The sequence below is a fragment of the Mytilus galloprovincialis genome, chromosome 10 (genome assembly GCF_965363235.1).
Source record: "Mytilus galloprovincialis chromosome 10, xbMytGall1.hap1.1, whole genome shotgun sequence".
Classification (NCBI taxonomy): Eukaryota; Metazoa; Mollusca; class Bivalvia; order Mytilida; family Mytilidae; genus Mytilus; species Mytilus galloprovincialis.
In genome coordinates, this window is record NC_134847.1 from 29,911,557 (window position 1) to 29,931,662 (window position 20,106).

A 20,106-nucleotide genomic window follows, 5' to 3' on the forward strand; every position below is an offset into this window, starting at 1 on the left:
GACTTCGCTTGAAAGGCTGGAAAGCTGATAGCAACCCAGCAGATGTTCATCAAAAGTATTCTCCAAACTGTCTACATATTCTAGAAAAGAGATCAGATCCAGCGACCTTACCAGGAAGCAGAAATTCAATTGCAACTGATGGTATGTGAGATTTCGTTTCACGATAAAAGTTTGTTGCCAAATCCGTAGTTCACCCTTAAAATTAGTAATCCTTTATTTTTTAAGTTGCTTCATTCAGGGCAGATATATACATATATTGATATACCATTTTTTTTTCTGTCATTGATATATCGATCTGCATAATCTTTAAGATTTTATTAATCATAACTGTATTTAACTCTTTTATTAGGTTTGGCTAACATTTTATATCTCACTAGATATTTTTTTATGTAATTGGCTAAAACACCTGTTTTTCACTTTTAAATTATTATAATTTGCATGGAATGTTTTTTTTTAATTATTCGTCAAAAACGGTGAGGAAAATGTATCTACTTGAAGGCACACACCACAACCAATTGGACATACTTCATTTCTATAATAAATGGGGAAAACAAACAAGCAATTTCTTAGAAAACTAACGAACAATTGTAACTTGCACACCTTTCCATCTGTTCGGGTTCTTCGGATTTGGCCTTATTTTCTATGACTAATGAGAATTTATGGGTATATGATACCTTCAGAAAAACGCAGTTCTGTTTAAATGTAACTCTTAATAAACTAACATTGCTCTCTCAACTTTATGTGATGGATATATTGGGATGCTAGGAAACATGTGCATGAACTAGAGTAAACATTTGGTATGTGCTGGGACAATTTTAAACTTAAATCAACATATTTGTATCAACATTTGTATAAAGAGGCAACCGCATTATTAACGTTTAAATGTTTTTGTTATCATTTTTGTTATTGTAGTTTCATTAAACTATTCTAAAAATATGACTCTAGATAACCACGAAACTATTATCATGATTATTGATGCACACTGTCAGTTTTTTTTTATCTAGGGACAAAACTGAGACACATTCTACTTTATAACTTAAATATTCCGTATCAATAAAATTGTAAGGAATTTTTCGATCTGGAGAAATTTTATCTGGTAACAACTGTAGATACTTTTGTTGGCATGAAAAGTATCTGGGGCTCTTTAAACGTCAGTTTGATTTTTGTAATCTTGTCACCAATTATGCAATACTTCTTTTGTTATTTTTTTGGTTTAGTCAGCCATATAAAACGTTTACAAGTTTTAAAGGACAATAGTTCAATTACAAGAATAGCATTATAATATACAATGAATTGTAATTCTAAATTAAAGGTTAGTGATCGGGTATGTTGCAAGGCTGAATGGTCAAACATATTCCACTTATCTAAGTATTGATATACCTGTGCTAATTAAGGGACATTGGCAATTGCTGACAACTACTGTTTTCATGATTTTTCGAAAAATGTAAATTGCAAAGGGAATAGTATTTAGTGACAGGAAAAATATGGTAAGGCAAAATGTTGGCCCTGAAATTCAAAAATAAAACAGCACATGTGCATTAACTAGAAAATAATTATTCAGATGTCCATAAGATATAAGTCTCTCGTAAATTACTATTTCTGTTTTTTTACTTCAGTCTTATACGTTTGCATTAAGCATGTTAAGGATGCTAACCTGTTGCTTGCATGCAATGCAAAACTGCAATGGTAATGTCATATCTTCTGTTTTATTCTTACTTTAAAGTTTTAAGGATTTTAAACAGCTGTGTTAACCCTTTATCTCTTATTTTGCATACTTAAATTGAAATCTGACAATAATCATTTTCTTCAGGCAGAGAAGAAGGCAGTCATACAGATGTATCTCATGGGGATATTACCTGTGAGCAAATCATGTGTACCGATGCAAGACATGAAGATAGCTTCAACAGCTTGTTGATCTCTACGTCTCAAAATGCTTCACGATTCACGTCGAATATTGAGGGAAGCGTATCGAATAATTTCGCATCAACCAGTCCTAGCCAACAGTCTGAAAGAATATCTCCAAGTATGACAAATCATGTGTCATCTTCGAAGTCAGTGATGGGAGGCCAATCAGGAGATCATCAATATCCAAGCTCGAGTAGCTCAGTAAATTATTTTGCAGATGGATATCGACTTTCTGATAGTGGTTATGGAAGGCAACATACCTTGTCATGCAATCCATGTTCTGACTCCATTTCAAGCAATTTGCCCCGATCATCCATAGGTTCTACGAATGGTAGGATACCAATAAGAACCCCATTTTTAGAACGGCAGTTATCAATTGACGGTGCGCCAAATTTCAGCAATAATTTCAATAACCTCTCCCTAATGTCTGACGATCAGAGGCAACTTTCCAGAGATAACGGTCACTATCAAGATACAGAATTATATTTACCATCTCCACCAGTATTACAGAGGTTACCAGACACGATTGAACAGAATATACCATACACATGGTCTGACGAAAAACTGAGTACCGATTCCATCGCACATCGTGTGGCAAGACCATCACCATTGAAATATCAAAATTATGAGTCATTACAGAGCAGAAAAGATTCGTATTTTGATTGGCCAACGAATAGAAGTTCCTTACATCCCTATGACCTCTCTGAATGTGGATTATTTTTCACTCGTAAGTTTATAAATTCTTATTTGTTTGAAACATTTAATATATACTATATTTGTAGAAACTACAAAGGCGAATATTAGAAGGTCTTTGTTCTTTTCGTTTACTAATGAGTGTCTATACAATTTTGCCGACCTGTTTCCGTTGAAAATTGCTTGTAGGATTTCATTAAAATTTAAATGCTATAAAAATGTATTGAATTATATAACTATTTAGTAAATCCACAGAATTTGGTGTTTGTGCCTCTGTTGCTTAAACACTTCGTAACGTTACATCAAATTGATATAAAATGAAAATAACATTAATTTTGAAAGTCGAGGATCTATAAGGCCTAAACTATATGGCAGATTTAACTTTGGCGAATAGATATATGACCAACACGGAACTTTAAATAGTCAAGTTCACCTAAATTTGTATTTTAAAGCATTTGATCCTAAGTTTCGTAATCAATTAAGAATTTGTAGCAGGGATGGTTATAAAATATGTTAACAATCATGTTAGTGCTGAAGTAACCACATGCATCGACAAAATGTTACATACTACATGTACTATGTTAGACCCGCAACACTGTCTCCTGAGTGGTTAAAACCCTCGGGGACTAGCCGCCGCGAGGAGTGGAATCGACCACATACTGATAAATAAAAATATCACTTGTTCACCTCAGCGCTTCAGAAGGTGTTTTGTGGATTAATTTTACCAGAAAAGCTTAAAACAAAACATTTGAAAGCCAAAAAAGTATACAATATACACATGTGAAAATTTCTAAGACCAAAAAGGACTTAGTTAAATAGCCAACTACATGTATATCTTTTTAAGGTGAATTTTATTTGAGGGACTTTTTTTCATTATACGTTTTTAATTTATCAACGAAAAATGTGTGAAACGTTTGTATGGGATAAGTTCTTCAGTTTCGAAGGACTAATAACTAAGTTTATGGTACCCTTGGAGGCTAGAGGTCCACACACAGTTGTATTGATCCAGTGCATTTGAAGAATTTGATGATAATTTCGGGGTCAGAATTGATTACATATTTACCTGTTACAGTATGCCAATCAATGAATCAATCTGTATATAAGTCCAATAATATCAAAATGTAACTACATTATTTTAAGTATATAGAAACAAATAACCAAACTACATTGACTTTTCAATCAGTTTAAAATGGTTGTCGAAAATATCATGGAGACTTTTAACTTGTATATAGAAACATTATTCTTTATTATATATTTTCGAGTATGACGGGTATTACTAGTGGATTTGGAAGTAAATAAACTTTTTGAATACTTGATTTCACATGTTGTTTGTATTAGATTCTTCTGGAACTATATATTCTGGGAATTATTTTGTCGACTGTTGTTTGTCGTTATATAAATTCTTGTTTGTTGCAATGGTAATTTCTGTTCTATTTCTTTACTTTTGCCACTTTTATATTCCCCTATTATTTACATCCGTTGCCATTATTCTGATCGTTGACAACTTTGTAACAATTTTACTTGTCTTTGCAGATTTTGAAGACTGTGTTAGATGTTTCCATTGTGGTATTGGTAAGTTTCAGAGAGAAACAAAAATAAAATAAAATAAACAAAAAAACAAGTCTTTCGTTTCATTCGATACCAACACTTTAAAGTCATATATGAGTTGTCAATGTACACATGTGCTGGTTACAGATCATTTTGCAAAAAAAAACCTACAAAATATAATATTGCAATGAAGGAGAAAATCTAGAATTTCACTTGATTAATAACGTTAGATCGAGAGGCGATTTCGTACCGAGGTATGTAGATTACTTTCACAACTAGTGTATTAAATTATTTTTTTAACAGCTGCGAATAAACTGTTGATAGAAACACAATAAACACTCAACAACTTTTTGACGTATGAAAAATGACCTGCTCGTTTTATGATACACTTCATCACAAGTGGCAACTTTGGTTCGTGGCTATAAAAACACGATCCCTTGAATTTAACATGTTTAACTGGACCTAATTGAATGTTATAGACATTTTGATATGACTAAACATTATATACAAAGCACTAACTCACTCCGATTGGATCAATTAAACAGAACACATATATGATCAGATAGCATTATTTTATAATGGCGTTGCCAACGAAGACAACTAATTTACCATTAATACAAAACATGCGACCACTATTAAGTCGATCTTAACTTGGGACTGAAACATATACTGCCAACCAACTTAATTTCGCGAATCAAAATTTCGTGATTTCAAAATTTGTTTGATGAAGTTGAAACAAGAAAAATTTAAGTTTTACATATTTTCGATAATTTATATTGATAGAAAATCCTCAACATTTAAAAAAAGTTATTAAATCAGTTCAGAAAAAAATAAATTTCTATACTGGCATGCTGATCTAGACAGATTTGTAGTTTGAGTCCCGATTATACGGGTCATAATCAATAAAAAAAAAATCTTAATAATTCTAAATACATTGAATTCGGAATACGTTATCTAAAAGCATGCATACAAAGATTAGAACACATTTCCAAAACCATCCCAAAAGCTAAGAAGAAAGACTACAGTATGAATCAAGCCTGCATGACATTAAAACACCTGTTCCATCAATGAAATAATTACAAATCTGGAAAAAAATAGCAATAAAGAAACTAAAAATAAACAGACAAAATATAGCCTCCAACCTTTAATATTTCACCCCCGGTCGAATCGTCTTAAATATCTACTAATAAAACATTTATAACGTGTGATACGTCAACATCCATTGTGTATTTTGTAATTCAGAGTGATTAGCGATTCAGTTGAATTGTTTTACAATGAGAGCTAATGAAATATACCAAACTCATTATAATCACACCATCAGTAATTTCCCAAATGGGTATTTATTCATTTTAGATATGATTTTTGTAAGGTTATTTATATAATCATGATGACGTTGACCATATAACAATATACAACAGTACGCACATTGATTTTTAAAGAGACAATTTAATTAAGCTTCATTCATATAAAACCAACAACCGATTCAAATTTACGATAGAACATTTAGGCCAAAAAAACAGCAAGGTTTTTGTCATTCGTATAATTTGGGTGTTTTTGATCATACAATGTTAAAATTATTTATTGAAGGTTTGAGAAACTGGGAAGAAGATGACAACCCATGGGTAGAACATGCACGGTGGTCCCGTAAATGTCAGTATTTAATTAGAAGGAAAGGACAAGAATTCATTGACAGCGTCGTACAATTGTTGGGATTAGAAACAGTAAGATGTTATTTCCAATTGAGTTAATGTTGTCATGTTTAAAATTGTAAAATTTGACAAAAATATTAATGTTGCGAAGGAATAACGTATATAGATACACAGCTGAACTTGTAGAAAAATCAATATCTATTGGCTGAAATAAACTGATCAAAGATGAATTACAAAAGGTAGCATTATCCAAAATCAGTGTGCAATATTTCATTGGGACCACCAGTTATAACGTGACCACATAAATTGTTTCGACATAACAAATATTAAATAATTCAATCGAGGAAACTAACGACATAATTACTAATACATTTAAGAAAAAGAATATACAAAAATGACAGAAATGAACCAACGACAGTCACCAATGAACTGCAGGTTCTCGATTCTGTACAAGCAAAACAATATTGTCACGGACTTAAACACGCTTATAGTCTTATTTTTTATATATATTTAAATTAGTTGCGGGGAAAAGCAGGTTTGTATTATACTTGAATGAATAAAATAAATTATGTAAGTCATTAACGGTGTTAACCTTTACATTGTTATACAATTGTTCTGTTTTAGGATGAAGAATTTTCACAAAGTTCGGCACCTCAACTGGACAGAGAAGGTAATTCAACATAACTTTGAATGTTGCTATAACGCTTTTCTTAATTGTGAATTATTGATTTATGATATGGGAAATCCCCTTTCACTTTCGAAATATCAATTAAAACCTACTTTAAATCAAGAACATTGCTTTTAATGAACTATCTATGAATGACTCAAATCTATGATTGGTTCCAAATCTATGGCAAATTTCTAATTTATGGCAAATGTGACGTCACGCCATTCAAAATCTACGGCATATTTTGTACAATCCTTATATTTTGCAAGTTTTGTAATTTACTAATCTATGGCGGATTTTTGTCGATTCAAAATCTATGGCGAAATTTGTGCGAATGGAAAACAATATCTAACAAATGACTCGTCTGGAAATGTACGACAACGGAGCATTTGTGAAATAAATATTCCATAACAGTCAACCAGACCGTGATGGCAACAAAGAAATTTTGTAAATGATGAGTTCACATACCTTAATACCGACTTCAAGACTTCAATATTGAAATGATGTGCCCAGTAAACATATACATGTTCTAATATGTGCATGGAACCTGTTAACCCATTCATTAAACTAATCTTTCGCTTTCTAAACTCAACCAGTCGAAGACAGTAAACTATTTCTTATGTTCTAATGTTGCACTGTTATACCATTGTCCCAGGTTAGAGGGAGGGTTGAGATCCCTCTAACATGTTAGACCCCACATTATGTATGTATGTTCCTGTCCTAAGTCAGAAGCCTGCAATTCAGTGGTTGTCGTTTGTTTTTTCGTTCATTGTTTGTACATAAATAAGGCCGTTAGTTTTCTAGTTTTAATTGTTTCACATTGTCATTTCGGGGCCTTGTGAAGAGTTGTCTCATTGTTGAAAATTACGGAAATAAAGATCTGCCATAGATTTGGAGAAAAAAAAATCTCCCATATAATTTATTTCTTGGACGTTTGTAACGTCACATTTACCAAATATTAGGAATCTGCCATATATTTGAGTTCTATATATATATATATATATATATATATATATATTACAATTTTGGGTTGTTTGCCGGTTCTAGATCTTTCCCATGTTGGTTATTTCTTTGTTCTTTATTGTAAGTTTAATATTATGGTTTTTGAATGTATAAATTCTCATCCACGCTTGTTGTTTCAATTATTGTTCCCTGCTCTGGTTTTACTTGCATTTTTATAATATCTGTTTTGCCTGCGCTTGTTATATGTTTTGTATTTTAGGCTTTTTATAACAGCTTTTGAAAAAAGTTATGTAACTGCTTTAACTATTAGTCATTTTGGGGCCCTTAATAGCTTACTGTTCGATGTGAGCGTTGGCGCCGTGTTGAAGGCAGTACTTTGACCTATAATGGTTTATGTTTTGAACATTGGGACTTGGAAAGAGTGTTGCAATCATACTACTTGAATAAAAATTTTGGAAGGTCAAACTACGTGTATTTTCTGGCAGTTAAAGTTTTTATGAAGTTTTAAACATTTCTAACACCTTCTATTTTTATTCATTAAGAGGATTGATAAATGTTTTGACCTTTTAACTTCATCGTCAACGAAAAATGAATTGATTGGCAACATAAAATAATATAGTATTGACGCTTTTTGTTGGAGTGAACAAAGGTAATAATAGATAAAAACACAACAACAATAATGAGAAAAAATAATAATCATAAATATGATCATTATTCAGTATAAAAAGGTAGTGGCATAAAAAAATGTCTTATTCATTTGTTTCATGACTGTATCAATTGTAGAATTCGCAACCACCACAAGAAATCCACTTGAGCACAATGCTGCCATATATGTCATGTCTGAAGGAATATTTGATAACGAAGAACTGGTTCTGGAAAGCATGACTTTACTACTAGAAACAAATAGTAAGGTTACTGTAATGTAGAATTTTGTTTTGTTTTGGAAAAAGATACAATTCAGTTTAATACTTGTTATATAAACAATAATTTATTGATAATTATAATTTCAATTTCGAGTGCTTCTTAGCATCAACAATCAACTTTGTAAAGATATCTTGTGCTATATTTATTCATTTGAGATGACAAGCGTGGAACTTGTCTGAAGTTTATTTAATAAATGTGAATCTAATTTGTCTGTCCTAATGTTTAGAATAAGATCCACAAAAAAAAGAAGGAGGGAACACAAATTGGAAATACGTATTACCCATATCTTGATATAAATCATATTAGTGGACATGCTGGTTTATATTTGCCTCATAACGTGTTCAGACATTGTCAGAAAAAGCAACTAAGCTAATTTTAAAAAATACCACCAAACAGCAGCTATTTCGTATTAAGCACCAGTGCCACTAGACCATGATCGCACCACGATCACCGCGATCTAAAATAAATTTAGATCGTGGTGAGGTCGCGGTATGAGCGACATGAAAATGTTAATTTTCGTTGCGTTCACGATGCTACTACGTCCTAATTACGCTTCTACAACGACCCCGCTACGATTAAACCACGTTCTCACCACGCTTATTCTGTGACCTCACTACGCGTATAAAGATCTTTCTACGCTTTTCACGTTTTCACTACGACCATACCACGAGTTATCCGATTGCAACACGATCTTTCTTTGATTATAGCATGTTCTTACCACGATTATACTACGTTCATACCGCGATTTTACTACGTTCCCAGCAATACCGTCAATATCGTGTTTCATATCAATATAGTTCCATTCCTTCTATTTCTGATTAAAACGGAGATTTCTCGGAAACAATACAGTCATGCCACCAAAATCTACTAGAACACGTAATGTGGTGGTAGGGGTTGATGTAGAGGCAAAGGGAGCAAAGTATGAATGTCATACTAAACTCCAAATAGTACACAAGAAACTAAAATTAAAAATAGTACAAGACTAACAAAGGCCAGAGGCTCCTGACTTGGGGCAGGCGCAAAAATAGTGGGGTTAAACATGTTTGTGAGATCTCAACCCTTCCCCTATACCTCTAGCCAATGAAGAAAAGTAAACGCATAACAATACGCATATAAAATTCAGTGCAAGAAAAGTCCGAGTCTGATGTCAGAAGATATGACTAAAGAAAATAAACCGAATGACAATAATACATAAATAACAACAGGCTTCTAGCAGTTAACTGACATGCCAGCTCCAGACTTCAATTAAACTGATACTATACACATAAGTAGTATAATACTTGTCATCAAGAGATGTCGGAACCTGTTGCTGGTCCATAAAGCTCAAATGACAATATTTTAGTAAACGATAGCAGAGATGACACAGATGTGTCAATAAATATAGGAAGATATGGTATGAGTGCCAATGAGACAACTCTCCATCAACGTAAAAATCTATAAAAGTTAATCATTATAGGCCAAGGTACGGCCTTCAATACGGAGCCTTGGCTCACACCGAACAGCAAGCTGTAAAGGGCCCAAAAAAATACTAATGTTAAACCATTTCAACGGGAAAAACCAACGGTCTAATTTATATAAAAACGAGAAGCATGGTTGAGCTGTTAGAGCAAATGGATAAATACATTCAGACAAACAAAATCTAGGGAGTTTTTTATATATTTTATGTGAAAATGACAATAAAAATGATGGTCGTAGTGTGCACGTAGTAAGGTCGTGAGAAGAGCGTGATGAGGACGGCAAGAGCGTGCTAGAATCGTACTATGGCCGTGAACAGCGTGGTAAAGTCGTAGTGGAAGCGTAGTTGGGTCGCAGTGAGAACGTGATGGTCGTAGTAATGTCGTGGTAACGTCGCTGTGAGATCGTAGCGCAATCTCTCCGAATAGAATCACGCTTTCGCTACGATTGTACAGCGACCTTTGCGATCTTACTACAATCTTAGTGCACTCTCACTACGCTTCTACTACGACCTAATTTCGCCACGACCGCACCACGATTGTTTTGAACATGTTCAAAGTTGGCCACGCTCTTCACGATCTTGAAGACCTCACCACGACCGTGGTACGACCTTACTGCGACCTACACGATCATACCACGATCATAAAAATTTGCATTGTTTTCACAGATCGTAGTGCGATCGTGGCCTAGTGGGACTGGGGTATTAACGACTTTTATTCTGGAGGTTGCTTAAAAAAACGTCGCAGTGTTGTACCTTAGACAGTTAGATAATATTGATTCGAGAACCAAGTCAGGAATATGACTGTTATTATCCATTCATTTAATGTGTTTAAACATGTTAAAATATTCAAGGGATGCTTCGTTTTAAATTTACCGTGGAATACAGTATTTTTGTTGTTTCACTTTTTAGATACATTTGTCATATGCATTAGTGAACATCGATTTCAATTATATTCTAAGAAAGAAAACCAAAAAATTATGTAATTGTTGAAATAAATATCCTTGCATTCTTTATCTCGACGACTGATTAATAATTACATGATATCCTTAATGTTTTCTAGATTGGCATTCGATTACAACCGAACTTTTGGTTACTTCCATTCTTGAAAAAAATGAAACTACCGCTTATGGAATCAGTAGCGGTGCAGATATTGCTACTGACAAAGTTACCAATTCCAGGAATAATGACATCAAAAACGACGAAAATGGTTTGCTAGATAAACCAGAAATCACATTACCAACTAAAGATTTAAAACCAATAGACATCGATATTGAGAGAAAGAGTAAAGGTGTGTTTGAACCTATTCACGATTTACCAGACATTAAAGTCAGGGTTTGATATTTGTTTTATTTATAATAGTAATTTGAAATAGTATAAAACCAGGAAGATGTGATATGATTGCAAAGAGACCAGCATAACGTAGAACAGTTATGATGTATCTGGCAACTAAATATTAAAACAAATATTATGATACAGATGTGAAGATTTTAGACATTAGTCATATCTACTTACGTACAAAATAACATACAATATACAAACGTATACTTCACCCGATTCGAACGTCACTGAAAATTCTTTTGTAGATGAAAAGTGCGACTGGCGTCACTCATTTCAGTTCTAATCTCTATAATGAGTTTATTTTTTTGGAAAATGGAACATAGTTATCAAACTGAATTATCTCCTTTTTGACATAAAATTTAACATATATGTTTCATAGTCCATTACAAGGAGATAACCAGTAAATTAGACACAATAATGTAGGTATGTTAGGAGTGGAATAATTTACTTGAGAATCAGAAAATATTATATACATTTATGACATAAATTAAATCATTGGTTCATTTCTATATTCTTATATTTAAGCTGATGAAGACCCTGGAACACTTCAAAAGGATAATGAAGAACTGGAAGATTTATACACGTGCAAAATATGTTTGGACGAGAAGGTTGGGGTAACTTTTCTACCGTGCGGACATTTAGTTACCTGTAAATCGTGTTCTCCAAAACTTCGGAAATGCCCGTTATGCCGTAAATTTATCCGTAGTACAATCACAACTAAGATATAGTGCAAATAACACTTACCATTTAGAACACTGTGAAGACAGCTTTCAGTAATAGTATTTTATTGGTAATACTTTATTAAGTATCAATGTATTAGTAATATTGAATTTCATGTTAGATTATGCTTATAATGGAAAAAAAGTAAATTTGTTTTGTGTTTCGAATGTTCATGTTATTGTTGTTTCTTTACAGTTGCATTTTTAACATTGTATGTAATTTTGATTTAATAGTTGTATAGATTTCAAATTCAATTGATTACATCATGTACATACATGAATATGTATACTGATGAGTGATGTTAGTATTTTGTTTTAATAAAATGAATATGTTTAATATTAAGCTGAAAAAATGTTATTTGTTACAATCGTAAAGCCAATAGTTGCTTATAGGTTGCACTTTGTAAATACAGCTGTTCTCAAAACAGTCCTCTTTTGGGGAGATCTTGAATATTCATAGAAAATTAATTTTGTTTACATACTGGTTCCCAGTTAGCTCTCTGTGTTCCATCTCACAGAGACATAACTTGGGAATGTTACCAGTAAATAAACATGTGCATACTGTTTACATTGAAATCTGTGGTAACCTTTCATTCCAGGTAGAGGTAGTTAAGAAAATTAGTGTTAGTTTAAACCCTGAGAAGTTCAGGGCATATAAACGTTGAAAATATGCCGCACAGTCCTATATTTTGACTTTTGAAAAAAAATGTGGTGCATTTCAAAACTTCATAGTAAAAGTGGTACAGTTTTAGCCGTAAAAGGAGTTCCTATTGGAAATTGCATTGTCAATATTTACAGAAATGCAACCTATAAGTAAGGCTTTTCTTTGACAAAAACTACACTAGATACAATACTAGATTGATGTTGTGAATGTTGTGTTCATGGCAGTTTAAGCAATAATATTAATGATAAAATCAAGGTATCATAAAACATCTGAATAAATAGTTTTTGGCAATGTATCTTGCATTTTAATATGATATAAATATATCTACTGCATTAGGTCATACGTTCAATGCGTCTTTTTTTTAAGTCAGGAACAATGAAATCCACTTATTTGAAATCCAAGGATTTATAAGACCAAAACACATAATAATTCTGAATTTAACACCAAATAATTGTCAAGATTATTTGTTATAAATCATGCCTGTAACAAAGTACTGAGATTGTTATATCCTTGGTCCATAGTAAAATATTCAAGATTTTGTATTTGTTGTTTTCATAACTGTTGCAAGCTTTCATCATTTATAATAAAAAAACATAATCTTGTCGTCATAAAGCAGATTTTCAAGGCTTTCTGCTAAAAAATAAAAATTCAAAACTATATTCGACAATACAGAGCTTTGCATACATCATGGACACGCGTTTATTATGAAGTCTCCCAAACAAAGTTTGGAGACTTATTGTTTTTGCTCAGTTTTTATTATTTTTATTATTCTTCTTCTTCCTCTTCTTCCTCTTCTTCCGCCACTTTTAAAATGAACTTGTCCGCAGCGTTTCTCCAAAACCACTTGTCAGATTTACTTAGGGTTTCATAGAATGTTAGATTAATATGTCTAGGTGAGCCATCAATCTTTTGTTTGGTAATTGGGGTCTATTAAGGGGTATTTTGAGGGGCAGAAAGAACGGAAGGGTTTACTATAGAATCCTATGGGATTTCATTTTCTAATATTTTCAAATGAATATAACTTGACAATTGTAAGTGATAGACACACACAGTCTTTAGAAATGATCAAAGGACAATTAAAAAAATCACATGCAATATAGGGTGAGTCCCTGGGGGTAATCCCCACCCTCTTCAATTTGAGAATATGCTATTATCTTGTAAACGACCCAGATCCCCACCCCTAAACCATATATATTCTTGAATGGGACAATAAAACCAACCAAATGACATTAAATGGAAGTCACTGGGGGTTACCCACACCCCGTTCAATTTGAGAATGTGCTATTATTTTGTAAACAGTCAAGATCCCCACCGCTTAACAATATTTATTCCTGTATGGGACAATAAAACTAATCAAATGAAATTCAAGGGAAGTCCCGGGGGGTCATCCCCACCCCGTACAATTTGAGAATGTGCTATTAACTTGTAAGGAGTCGAGATTCCCACCCCTAAACCATGTATATTCTTGTAGGGGACAATAAAACGAATGAAATGAAATAAAAGAGAAGTCCCTAGTGGGTCGCCCCACCCCCTGTTGTTAAAAAAACTTGTAAACGGTCAAGATCCCTACCCCTAAACCATATATATTCTTGTATGTAAGAATAAAACACATCAAATGAAATATAGGAAGAGTCCATTGGGGTCACCCCCAACCCTTCAATTTGAGAATATGCTATTATCTTGTAAATTGTCCAGATCCCCACCCCTAAACCATATATATTCTTGAATGGGACGATAAAACAAATCAAATTAAATTAAAGGGAAGTACCTGGGGGTCACCCCAACCCCCTCCAATTTGAAAATGTGCTATCATCTTGTAAACAGTTCAGATTCCCACCCCTTGACCATATGTATTCCTGTATGGGACAATAAAACTAATCAAATGAAATTCAAGAGAAGTCCCTGGTGGTCATCCCCACCCCGTTGAATTTGAGAATGTGCTATTATCTTGTAAACGGTCTAGATCCCCACCCCTAAACCATAAATATTCTAGTATGGAAGAATAAAGCACATCAAATGAAATATAGGGAGAGTCCATGGGGATCACCCCACCCCACATGGTTGAAAAACTTGTAAATGGTTGAGATCCCCACCCCTAAACCATATATATTCTTGTATGGCACAATAAAACAAATAAAATGAAATGTAGGTAAAGTCCCTTGTGGTCACCACCACCGCCTCCTGTTTGATTACTTGTAAATGGATGGGACCATAGGAATGGCAAGTTATGGGAGCTTTGTTTGGGAGACTTCGTAACAGCATCCTGTTACAATTACTTCTTGTTATAAATATGTTTTGCCGTGAAGTTGTTTATTGGCTATTTTTGTCGTTTACTTACCCTCATTTACGTTGACAAGTTGACACATTTTTAATCTATTCATTGACACATTTTTAATCTATTCATAAAAAAGTTGTGAAAGTTCATATACCAAGTCAGAATTATGACAGTTGTTATCCATCTATTCAATGTATTTGAGCCTTTTATTTTGCAATATGATTAAGAACGTTCCTTTTTAAATTTTCCTCGGAGTTCAGAATTTTTATGATTTAACTTTTTAAACATCCAATGGCTGCGATTGATCTAATTTTAAGCTGTGCATATCGATAACCGAACACAGTTGTAGAAAACCTGAGGTTTACACATAGATGTGTTTATTTCTAAACGATACTTCTAAAACGAACAATGACTTTATTTTACAAATATCAAAAATCATTATATTGAGCATGTTAAGTGAAGTAAAATATTGTTCACAAATAATTAAACTACCAACACAACAAACAGACGAATAGGAAAGTAGAACAAAAATATCTTTTAATGTGTCCAATAATTGCATATTGTTCAGGTAAAAATCTCACAAATTTAACACCATAAGTCCTAGCTGTGTAATTTTCTGTTACTCAATTGCAAAGCAGAACTTATTTTTAAATAAGCAAGTATTTCAACACAACATTTGCTCGCAACATGCTCAATTTTACAAAATATAACACCATCTTACAGACACATTTATGTTATGAACTTAACCATGCCAAACAAAATGCTTCAGTACAACACGTCTGGCAATAGCGAAATGTTTATACTCTTAAAATACAAAAAAGATGGGAAAATCAGAGCAGGAGGAATATAAATAACTTCTCCCTTGATTTATCTTAAGATGTTAGACAAACAACATAAATATAAACAAAATGTTTATAAACAAAGAGGTAAACCATTAGACTGGAAATACGTTGATTTAATAATTGTTGCTATAAGCTTTGAATCTGCTTTCGTTAGTTGAAGGTAAGCAAAGATCGATATTTTGTGTCTTTCCATGTCAGTTGTGTTTGTGTTTGGAGGTCAATATAATGAGTCAAACCATTTAGTATGTTGCTCCTCTACACCACTGTCAAATTTCAAGAAGGGTTGAACACTCAAACATATATAATAGAGCGACCATAAAAGGTATTTTATTCCCGGGGTAGAAAATCTTCAGCATTTCGATCAATTCAAAGTTTTCTAAAACAGTATATTTATTAATATGATTATTGAGCTAGTGACACACTTGGGGAGAAAACACCAACCAGCAGTCTATATACATTGAACACTAGATTTTGTAAATACTATCTAAACATTCAAATGAAATCCCAAAAAGTTAATCACAACTTTTCATATCTTTAGCAGATCACATCGTAACACGGGTGCCACATGTAGAGCAATATTTGATTACCCTTGCGGAGCACATGAGATCACCCCCAGTTTTTGGTTGGGTTTGTGTTAATCAGTCCTTAGTTTTCTATGTTGTTTCTTGTGTACTATATTCTGTTTGTTTGTCTTTTTCCTTCTATATTTTGATGCATTCTTCGTCTTTATTAATGGTTTTTCCACTTGAATAAATTAGAAAGAGAGGAAGAGTTGTGTCGTATACATAACAAAACACATCTCATCAGTTTTTATATTTAATGTTTTGGTTATATGTTTGTTATCATCTTTACATTCAAAAGTAACATGCTATATAGAATAGCGATATTTGAAGTCTATTCCATTCATCTTTTTGGCATACAGAGCATCACATTTCTCATTGACAGCAATGGTAAAATAATTGTTCCAGTCCCCAACCTCACCTGTCAAAGAGTATTGACATTTTCACATAATTATACATTATTACATTACTAGTATAAGAGGTATTACAGTGATAAAGAATCAACAACATGAGCAATATAATAATTTTTTGAAATCAGTAAATTATAATGTATTATATATACGAGATTTTGGCGATTTTTTAGCATCTCTGCCGGGAAGAATTTGAACATGACCGAAGCATTTTCTTTTCCATGATAATCTGCCTTTCCACTTCGAAGCATGGAAGCTATTTCCAATAACCAGTGCGTCCCTGTTTTAAATAAAAAGTTTAATGTTAATGTTACCCATAACTCAAAATATGTATGTGATGTTTTTACTGGACATTATCCAGTTGATAAGATAAGCCTAGTACATTAATCATTTAGTATTTTGTAACTGTAAGCAATCTAAAATTTTTCAATGAAAAAAGTAGAATTGTTTCATGTGTTTTGCATGCATACTTTTTCTTTTGTTTCAGTTTTTAGTTCCTCTTTAATACCATTATGAAATGTAGCTCATTTTGATAGTTGCATTGGACGAAACAGTAGTTGTGCTAAAAACACAATCGTCTTCAAGTCAAATCAAAGTTTAAGATTGGAAGGTTTTGTAAAATAAAAAAAAAAAGCAGTTATGACATCAAAATGAGAAACCGACGTTACTGACGTGCAGAATTCTATTCACCTTTAGAAATCCCCTTTAATTGCATGCCCGCCTATAGGGCGGCAAGTTGCTTTTTTAATACCACCACTAATAAATTACATATAAACGTTAAGCTGTATTGTATCAAAGTGCGCATCTTTTAAAAGAATTAGAAATTAGTTGTGACTTACAGACGTGCGTATGAGTCAGAATACACATTCAATTAGAGTCTGTTACTTTTACTGGTATGTACAATTGGACTGAACATTTTGATCTGTCATGAGCAATTGAATATATGATATCAAACTACTAAACGGGAATGTAAGATACAATATAATGTTGAATCCAGATGTTGAACATGGATTTAAAAAAATCAGACAAATTACTATAGTTTTGATCTGAGAGTCACTGGTGAGTCTTATGTAGACGACACGCTAGTATGATGTATTAAATTATAATATTGCTAGATTATTATAGTTCCGTGGCTTTATCAATACATTATGTGATTGAGATAAAAATTATGACAACAAATTAAAAAATTTTGAACAAATGCCCGAAATTGATCATGCGTATTTCACAAGTTAACTTCTTTATAACCATGATAGATATTTCGAAAATTGATTGAAGTTCAGACAAAGTTATCGTTTTCTTTCATAGATATTGATGATATATAATTTCAAAATAATGAAACGTGTAAGACTCGTTATAGCTAGAACAGTATAAAAGTTGATAACCAATATTTACTCCGGAGCTACGAAACAGTGTTAAAGCAAATACTTTGATAAAAACACTTTGATCATGTTGATAAAAATATTTTTCTTTCATACATGTCAAGCACATACATGAAATCATGTAGCAAGACGATTTTTATAATGCATGTGAATTGAAACATCCACAGAACTGTTCTACGTGGTTTGGCACGAAATTTATCAAAATAATTGAATTCAGTCAATTCTGGGTGCGGGAATTTCTCGCTACATTGAAGACCTGTTGGTGACCCTCTGCTGTTGTTTTTTATTTGGTCGGGTTGTTGTGTCTTTGACACATTCCCCATTTCCGTTCTCAATTTTATTTTATTATAATTTCTGAATAAGATGTTCGTTCATTGGTGGTTGACTTTTTCAACAACTTGTTGCTATTTCTCTGAAAACGAACTTGTCGACCTCGGGGTTCCTTCCGGACACTTGTCAAAAACAGTCATACACGGGAATCTCAGTGTAAGAATCTATGACAAACGAGACAATTCTAATTTTGAAATGATAATTTTACCTCACTCTAGGTGTAATATACCGACTTCACAAGCATATGGGAGTGCATTTGTTTTGTGATTTTACTTTTTTCATTTAGTATCTGCTATTGCAACTTCCAAATGTCGCGACCTTTTATAGTAGATTAGGTGGTGTGAATTTTCTATTTTATAGAGGCCATACGTGACCTATAGTTGTTTATATCTTCCTCATTTCATTTCATGAAGATAGTTGTGGCCATGGCAAACATATCTCAGCAAATTATCTTTAAACTTTTAAGTTGATGTGTTCTAGCTTTTTACACAAACAGGAGATATTACAAAATAAGCAATTGAGTGAAACAAAAATATGAGAGCACTTGATGACATTGCGTGTTCGTGAAACCCTTTGTTCAGCTTTGATCTGAGAATGTAGCAGAACACATACTGATTTTAGTTCGAGTTTTAGTATTTTTAAATGACTGGCATTTTTTTAAATTATTTATGTTCTTTAAACGGGATGCATTTTCTCATTCTCATCTCATGGAAGGGTCGTTCTGAGCTTTGTAGTAAATACTTTAGCACCAAGTTTATAATAAATAGTTAAATAATTTATCTATCGTTTGTGTGTATTTTTGAATATTATTTAATACAAATTACAGCATAAAATAAATATGATACGATGCGAATGCATTTTCCTTGGTATTTTTTGTTGGCGCAAGCTTATTTGATATACATTTAGTCACAAAATTACTATAATTATTCATTTGAAACCTGGAGTTTGAACTGATTAGTCAGCATGTCCAAAGATTGCAACAGTATTTTAACTGTTTTAAAACCTCTTTGTTGTGTTTCTGGAGGTCAACGCACCTTGTCCATAGGAAAGGTCAAGTCAAACACTGACAAATAAAAACTAAAAACAACCCACACACATGTATGTAGCATGTTTAGTTAGTTAGAATTGAAAACTCATAATTTGACACCAATATGTTGGTTTGAAGTACCAAGTATTTTGAAATGTTTTATGTTTTCAATACTTTCTTCGACATCGGTTTACGTAAAGAGATGTTGTCTTGCCTTTATCAATATAACTACAAAAAGAACTCAACTGGTATTAAAAGATTTTTCTACAAACTCAGTAAAATCAGAGTACCCATTTCTATAATATATTCAAAAGAATATAAGCTTAAAACATGTCATTTACAAAACCCTTAACATGCTTATAACGTGCTTTAGATCAGGTACTGAAGTAAACCAGAATATAATTTTAACCCGAGTCTCTTTAAATATTTGAATAATATAATGAATGTTTTAAAATAATAATTAGATGAAACATGTGACCCGGTATTAAATTAAATCATCAAATTGTCTTGTGATTTCCGAATTAAAAAAAAAAAACTAAAGAAACCATACAGAATGCATCAAATAAGCCAGAAATCTAATGTAAAAAATTGAGGTTTAGAGGTTTTAAAAAGAATGATCTATAGCTTTTAATATATCTGACTGTATAATAGATGTACACCTTTTATACAAAGACACATACATCAAACATACCCAACATTACATTTTCAATGTAACTTGGAGCTTTTCAGAAGGTTTAAAACTGTCCTTAGATATATT

General features: G+C 32.6%; 1 protein-coding gene across 4 annotated transcripts in view; it reads left to right on the forward strand.

Annotated features, from left to right (window-relative positions):
- The window catches only part of LOC143047351 (putative inhibitor of apoptosis), a 248,916-nt gene that overhangs the window by 115,004 nt on the left and 113,806 nt on the right, over positions 1–20,106 (forward strand). The window contains exons 1-7 of one of the 4 annotated variants that reach the window (XM_076220386.1): positions 1,816–2,632; positions 4,132–4,170; positions 5,734–5,867; positions 6,420–6,465; positions 8,209–8,331; positions 10,866–11,093; positions 11,669–12,257. In XM_076220386.1, coding sequence (XP_076076501.1) covers positions 1,870–2,632; positions 4,132–4,170; positions 5,734–5,867; positions 6,420–6,465; positions 8,209–8,331; positions 10,866–11,093; positions 11,669–11,871 — 1,536 coding nt within the window. In that variant the 5' untranslated portion in view covers positions 1,816–1,869 and the 3' untranslated portion in view covers positions 11,872–12,257. Of the gene's footprint in view, positions 1–1,815; positions 2,633–4,131; positions 4,171–5,733; positions 5,869–6,419; positions 6,466–8,208; positions 8,332–10,865; positions 11,094–11,668; positions 12,258–20,106 lie in introns of those variants that run through there. The other 3 variants (XM_076220385.1, XM_076220382.1, XM_076220383.1) reach the window with 3 other exon arrangements.